Source organism: Malurus melanocephalus, unplaced genomic scaffold (assembly GCF_030028575.1).
Source record: "Malurus melanocephalus ecotype Western Australia unplaced genomic scaffold, MMel_1.1 scaffold_1053, whole genome shotgun sequence".
NCBI classification, from domain to species: Eukaryota; Metazoa; Chordata; class Aves; order Passeriformes; family Maluridae; genus Malurus; species Malurus melanocephalus.
This window is the reverse complement of record NW_026624285.1, coordinates 21,750-28,706: the sequence shown is the minus strand read 5'-3', so window position 1 is coordinate 28,706 and position 6,957 is coordinate 21,750. Positions and strand designations below refer to the sequence as shown.

At 50.1% G+C, this 6,957-nt stretch overlaps 1 protein-coding gene across 1 annotated transcript in view; it reads left to right on the top strand.

The window, feature by feature from the left end:
• Nucleotides 1-6,957, top strand: part of IFFO2 (intermediate filament family orphan 2) — a 43,550-nt gene that overhangs the window by 29,721 nt on the left and 6,872 nt on the right. Inside the window, exons 4-5 of the mRNA XM_057386790.1 lie at nucleotides 2,239-2,379; nucleotides 4,462-4,604. Of these exons, the coding sequence (XP_057242773.1) occupies nucleotides 2,239-2,379; nucleotides 4,462-4,604 (284 nt within the window). The remainder of the gene's footprint in view (nucleotides 1-2,238; nucleotides 2,380-4,461; nucleotides 4,605-6,957) is intronic.

The following is a 6,957-nucleotide window of genomic DNA, read 5'->3' as shown; positions in this document are numbered from 1 at the left end:
TTTCCCACCTCCCTTAATGGGGCTCTGAAAAGATGAATCCACAAATYCTGGATCCAGAATACCAAAATCTTGGTTCAGCTATTGGCTTTGTTTACAGGGCTGGTTCAATCTAATGGCTTCAAAAAAACAAAACAAAAAAAAAATGGGGACTTGTTCTCTCAGGAATGTCCTCATGTCTCCTTAGTTAGTGAGTTCTCTTCAAAGCCAGAGGATCTTTTAGGCTGTGGCTGGATAATTTTCTCCTGTTTAAACAGTGAGAGCATGTTCTCACAGATATCTGGGAAGATGAGCTGGGTGAACATTCAGGTGCCTTTCTCAGTAAATCTGAGGCGGTGCTGAAGCCACTGATGTAAGGAATCAGTGCTGATTTATTGTGATTCTGTTCCGCTGATTTATTCCGTGATTTTTGCACACAGCAGCCTTGTCCTGCYGTCACAGAAACCTGCAGAACTCGCTCGCAGGTGTCAAATCCATTCTCTCATGGCCACTAGATCTGCTCATGGGAAATTTGGCAATTTGTGTCTCCTTCTGGGGGTTCATCGAGGCTGCTCGGCTGGAGGGAGGGAGAAGCTGCTCGGGGAAGAGGAACTGACGCTGCTCCGTGTGTGCGAAAAGGGAGCGGTGGAGAAGGCAAACATCCTCCTGGGCTCAGGGAAAGTGCTCTGGGCAGGCTTTAAGGGATAAGAGAACCCAAAGAAAGCTCAGGGAGTGCTCGTTTGGAGCCTCACTGGGTAAATATTGACAAGAGAGAAGTGCAGAATGCTGGCACGTGGCTCTTTGCTTCTTGCAGATAAGGATCACCAGGTCAGTGGATAGGGTTGTGTGGAGTGTTGAGAGATTTCTTTTCCTCAGCGTGTCTGGAAAACAGAAATCTCCYAAGGTGGTTGGCAGAGGCTGGAGAAGCCTCTGTAATAATTAAAAACAAAAAAATTACATTCTAGAGGTGGTTCAAAGGACCTGCAGAAGACTCTGTGTAGTAATTTACAACAAAAAGCTCAAATTCTAGAGGTGGTCCACAGGGCATGGAGAAAACTCTATGTAATCATTTAAAACAAAAAGCTCAAATTCTAGAGGTGGTTGACAGGGCCTGGACAAAACTCTGTGTAATCATTAAAAACAACAACCTCAGACTCTAAGGGTGATTGACAGGGGCTGGGGAAGACTCTGGGTAATGGTTTCAAACAGAAAAGGTGGGGAAAAGCAAAGCAAACCAACCAAAAGTCCCAGGCTTTCCTCTTAAAAAGGGGATTTGATGTTTAAGAATGGTCTGCAAGGGGATTTTGCACTTTCCTGTCCCAGTGGAAGCATTGCTTAGGACTGTCCAACAGAGGARTCTTGACTAGGAGGGAAAATACGTTTTGGGGATTTTTAATGTTTCTTGATGAGGAGCCAGATGTTCTGTCTGAGTGGGAGCATCTCTTAGAAATTCGAGCTATCACAAGGCAGGGTTTTTCAGGCAGAATTTTTCCTGCAGGATTTTGGCTGGGCTGGAGGCCAGATTAGTGCCAGGGAGGAGCATYCTCTGTGCCCAGGTTTTCATGGATCTCTTGAGATCCACTCCTGATCTGATGGTTCAATGCTCAGTGTGCAGTTGGGTTGGCCTGGGCTCTGGTTTAGCAGCAGCTCCTCCCTGCAGGCACCATGTTTGTGTTTGTGTTTGTGTTTGTGTCTGGAAGAGGGGAAGCGTTGCATCCCCGTGTTTGAGGTTTCACTCTGCTCTGCACACGCTGCACAGGGGGGTTTCTCCATTTTTAAAGTGTTATTTATGCAATCCCAGAATGGTTTGGGATGGAAGGGACCTTCAGGACAATCCAGTGCCACCCTCTGYYATGGCAGGGACACCTCCCACTGTCCYRGGTGGCTCCAAGCCCCAATGTYCAACCTTCCAGGACACTKCCAGGGACCCAGGGGCAGCCACAGCTTCTCTGGGCATTCCATTGTCCCACCCTGTCCCTGACCCATCGAGGCTCCCCTGGCCACACTGAGCAGTTGTTTTGGGGTGGGTGCAAGCTTTTTTTTCTGTGGCCAATCCCTGTGAGCTGGAATTTGGTGAGAATCAGGGATGAAAGCTCCCTGTGAGCTGTGGAGTCCCTGGGACTGCCCCGCTCTGCCCTCCCGCAGCACAGGGTTGGTGCTGTCCAGCCGTGGTGTGCCTGGGGTTCCAGAGATACTGTGGGGTATCTCCTCTTGCCTGAACTGTCTGATAACAGAAGGTAACCCCTGCTGTCCTTCCTGCAGCCCATGACAGACCTGGACACAAAGATCCAAGAAAAGGCCATGAAGGTGGACATGGACATCTGCCGCCGAATCGATATCACGGCCAAGCTGTGCGATGTCGCGCAGCAGCGCAACTCGGAAGACGTTTCCAAGATTTTCCAGGTGATTAGGCCCTGAATTTTCCATAGGGTAGGGCAGGAGGGAGCAGTGCTGAGCAGCTGGTCCAGGTCCTTTGCCGTCTCTTGAACTCTCTCTCTGTAGTCATATTTCCCTCGCTGCCGGTGCAGCTCTGCCRCAGGAGCTGCTGCAGCACCAGGAGCACAAAGGGCAGAGAGTTTYATAAAAAAGAAGTCCCAGGATGATCTTTAAGCCATGCTGTGAGTCTGTTGTCAGTCTGCACTGAATGCAGGGGAGAAGCAGTGTGACAGGGTTAGGTTTGTGTAATTACTCCCTGCCATTTGTTCCCTTCACAACTGTGAGGTTTCAATCTCGTGGAGCTGTCATCTGAATATTCTTATTTCTGCCTCGAGCTCTGTGGCCAAAAATAAAATTTCTGTGATTGTGAGCTCTGGAGAGACACAAGCTCCAGCTGCTYTCCTTGGAGCTCCTTGGTGCTGGAAGGAAAGTCCTTTAATTTGCTCCGTAAGGCAGCAGTGGTGGCTGTGCCTGGAGCAAAGCTGTCACTCCCAGGGCAGCTGCTCTTGTCACAGCTGCAGTTTCAGCCCTGGTTAACCCCACCTTCCTTTTGCTTCCATCTAAATGTCTCTTGTTCAGGCTTGCAGTAAATCTGRTGCTTTTCTCTGGATAGTGATGCTACAGAAAGTGCTGATTGCTGTCCAAAACCTCTGTAAAAGATCCTCATGGTCCCTGCTGGTGAAGTTACCGAAATGTTTGATGTATTTTCCCCCTTTATGTCCCCCAAAAAGCTCAAACCTCCTCAGAGGAGAATTATTTCTCTGGCAAGTTGAGCCGCTGCGCTGTGCCAGTGGTGCCTTCTTGTCTCTGAGGGGAATTCTGAGTCCTGCTCAGAGGTGGCTGCAGAGCACACCTTGGTCAGGCCTGCRGGGGTTAAAACAGCCAGGAGAATGAGCTCTTGGAGAGCAAGGCCAGCAAGGGGTGGGCTGTGTGCCAGGCAGAGGGAAAATTRCCCCAGGCTGGGAGGGGATGGTGTGGTTGGGGCTCTGGGAGCATCCTYTGGGTTCCCAGCTCTCTGGGATCCTGGGGRATCTGGGAACATCCTCTGTGCTCCCAGCTCTTTGGGTTCCTCTAGGATCTCTCTGTGTTCACAGCCCTGTGGGATCTGGGCTGCCTCTGCTCCCAGCCCTCTGGAGTTCTGTGGGATCAGGAATCTCTCTGTGTTCCCAGCCCTCTGTGCTCTCTCTGTTCCCAGCCCTGTGGGATTCTGTGGGATCTGGGATCTCCTGTGTTCCCAGCCCTCTGTGCCCCTTGCAGGGATGTCCCTTGAGTTCCCTGAACCTCCTCTCTTGGAGGCTCTCCAGGCTTTCCCAAGGCTCAGCCTTTCTGGTGCCCTGAGGATTCCCAGCCTGGGGATTCCCAGCTTTTCTGGTGCCCTGAGGATTCCCAGTCTGGGGATTCCCAGCTTTTCTGGTGCCCTGAGGATTCCCAGTCTGGGGATTCCCAGCTTTTCTGGTGCCCTGAGGATTCCCAGTCTGGGGATTCCCAGCTTTTCTGGTGCCCTGAGGATTCCCAGTCTGGGGATTCCCAGCTTTTCTGGTGCCCTGAGGATTCCCAGTCTGGGGATTCCCAGCTTTTCTGGTGCCCTGAGGATTCCCAGTCTGAGGATTCCCAGCCTTTCTGGTGCCCACCTGAGGATTCTCATCCTGCTGCTGCTGCTGGGGTGGGGACTCCCCTGGAATAAAGAAAGGTTTCCCATCTGTTCCTTCCTGGGCTTTCCATGCTGGAGCCGCCCCTGTGGCAGGAGAGGGAGAGTTGTGGCCCTGCTCTGTGCTGTTTGTCCCTTGCTGGCTGCAGCCTCTGCATGTCCCGTGCAGCTCCGGGGCTGGCTCAGGGCACAGAGCAGCGTTCCTGGCAGCCTGCAGCTTGCTTTGCTCTTCCCAGCTGCTTTCCGTGCCYCTCGCTCCATTCTGCCCGGGAATCCCTGCAATTCCCAGCACTGCTGGATGCTCACACCGCTCACACCCTGCACTCCCCTCCCCTTTCTCTCCTGATCTCCCCCTGCCCCAGCCCAGCCCCGCTCACCTCTGCTCTCTCTCTCCATCCCAGGTGGCCTCCAAGAAGAAGGAACGGAAGCTGCCATCGGATGAGGAGCTGTCAGAGCAGGATGCTGACAATGGGAGGTTCTCAGATGATGAGGTCAGCTGCTCCCTCAACATCACGGATGAGATGAAGAGGATGTTCAACCAGCTGTGAGTATCCCAGGAAAACTGCTGCTGGTGTTTTCCMTCCTGATTCCTTCCCCCTGGGATCCCTGAGCGTGGTGCAGGCTGGAGGGGTTTGGGCAAGTTCAAATAAAATCAGCAATTTCTGTTCCTCCCCCGAGTGGGAGCAACTACAGAGATCAAAAATACAAACGAGTTTTGCTGCTCCGTGTTGGTGCAAAAGAGGGAAAATACAACAAAAAAAGGGTCAAACCCAGACTGCTGGGTGCAGCCTGGTCTGCATGTTTGGCTGAGTATTTGATTTCTTGAGTTTGCTGCTGCTTGGCTGGGTAGAATTTGAGCTGAAAGCTCAGTTTGRAGTGGGTACAAACCTCCCAGAATTTTTTGGGATGTTTTTCCACTTGGCTGTAGGCAAATGGGCATAGTGAGTCTGTCTGGAAGATCAGTGGACAGCAATTTAGAGATTTCAGGAATGCTGRTGTTGTCAGCTGTGTTGCAAAGCCTGGTCCCCTAAATTGGAAGAATTGGAGTTTATTTTGCCTAAAGCTTTACCCCTAAACCTGAATCTTTCTGCCCAAAATCTTTACCCCCAAACCAAATMTTTTTGCYYAAASCTTTACCKCYAAACCAAATSTTTTTGCCCAAAYCTTTRCWYCTAAACCAAATCTTTTTGCCCAAATCTTTRCWYCTAAACCAAATCTTTTTGCCCAAAYCTTTACTKCTAAACCAAATCTTTTTKYCCAAATCTTTACYGSTAAACCAAATCTTTTTGCCTAGAGYTTTACCCYAAACCTGAATTTTTATGCCCAAAGCTTTTCCCTTAAACCAAATCCTTTTGCCCAGATCTTTACCCCAAACAAAAACTTTACGCCAAACCCAATTCCTCCCTCGGAGGGAGTTTGTAGCAGCCGAGGAGGGGCTCTGTGCCCGTGGTGCAGTTCAGGTGGGGGCTGGGGARGCTTTTGGGGTCTCTGCTGTTTCCTCCTGGCAGGAAAAGCCCCGGAGGCACCGTGGATCTGCCTGCACCTCCTGAGCGGGGTGTGGGTGCTGCTGCCAGCTCCTGCAGGGCCAGAACTGCCTGTGCTTTCCCAGCAGGGCAGAACAGGATCCTGGCTGGGGGAGGACACAGGGAACGGGCTGGGAACCACCAACTCCTCCTCTGTCATCACACATTGCCAGGAGTTCTGTGCTCARGTTCCTCCTTTCTGCCCCAATTCCCTGTGTGGGAGGGAATTGCAAAATTTATAAATTGCAGTTTTGCAAAATCTGCAAATAATTCTCCTTGTAAGGGCTCCTTTTGGATATCTTTAGGCCCTTAGCCATAATCAGGGTAATAAATACAGATTTTTGACATCTGCACTGCTGAATTCAATGTGACAGGAGGTAATGTGTGGATTTTTTMAAAAAGCAGGAAACTAAAATGTACCTGCTAGTTTGGTCATAGATTATGTTTTTAATTTTGTTCCCAAACCTGCCCTGTGATCCCCAGTTTTTATTGGCCCTGCTCCTGAAATTCTTCTTTCCTGGTCCTATCACACATGGCACAAAATGCTACAAAAATCTTGCTCTGTCAGGTTGGGTTGATGTGGAAAACTGTTGGCAGCTCATTGGCGATGGGCTTGGGGTCTTTGTGAAACAGAAAATAATAGTTTAGAAATAGGTAATTGGTGAGGAGTTTATATCATTAACAGRAACAGAATTTGTCTGTATTGCATTTTAGCTGTAACGAACTTAATTTTTAAGAGTTAGGTTGTAAAAAAAAAAAACAAACTGCAGTGATTCTGAGCAGTGTGTGAGGTCAGCCCAGGAGCCTTTGTGTTCTCTGGCCAGGACTGATCTCGCAAAAAGAAAACTATTTGAAGAAGTGGAATTGCAAAAGGCACAATCATGAGCGTCCAAGTTTTTTAATGACAYTTTTACAGCGCTGCTGACACAGACAAACCTGTCCCTTGCCAAGCTCTGCRGCCTCCTGGGACAGCGTCGGGCTCTTTCCTGAGATCTTATCAGCTCAGAGGAAGTGAGCTCAAGTCATAAAAATGCATCAGCCTGGAATCCGGGCTGCTTAGGGAGCAATTCCGGCTCTTTGTCGGGGATGAGAAGCTGCTACTGGGCTGTTCTCTGCTCTCTGAAACTTTTCCTTCTCTGCCTTCTGAAACTCCTTTTTCTGCCCTGTGAAACTTGCCTTTTTCTGCCCTCTAAAACTTTCGTTTTTCTGCCTCTGAAACTTTCCTCTCTGCCCTCTGAAACGTTCCTTTTCTTGCACAAGGTTTGAGCAGATAACGGTGTGAAAGGTCCTGTTTGCTGTGCCTGCAGCGGCTGTCAGAGTGTCTGTGCTCCCCTGCACATCCCTGTGGGGCTCAGCCCCTCCATCTCCTCCTGC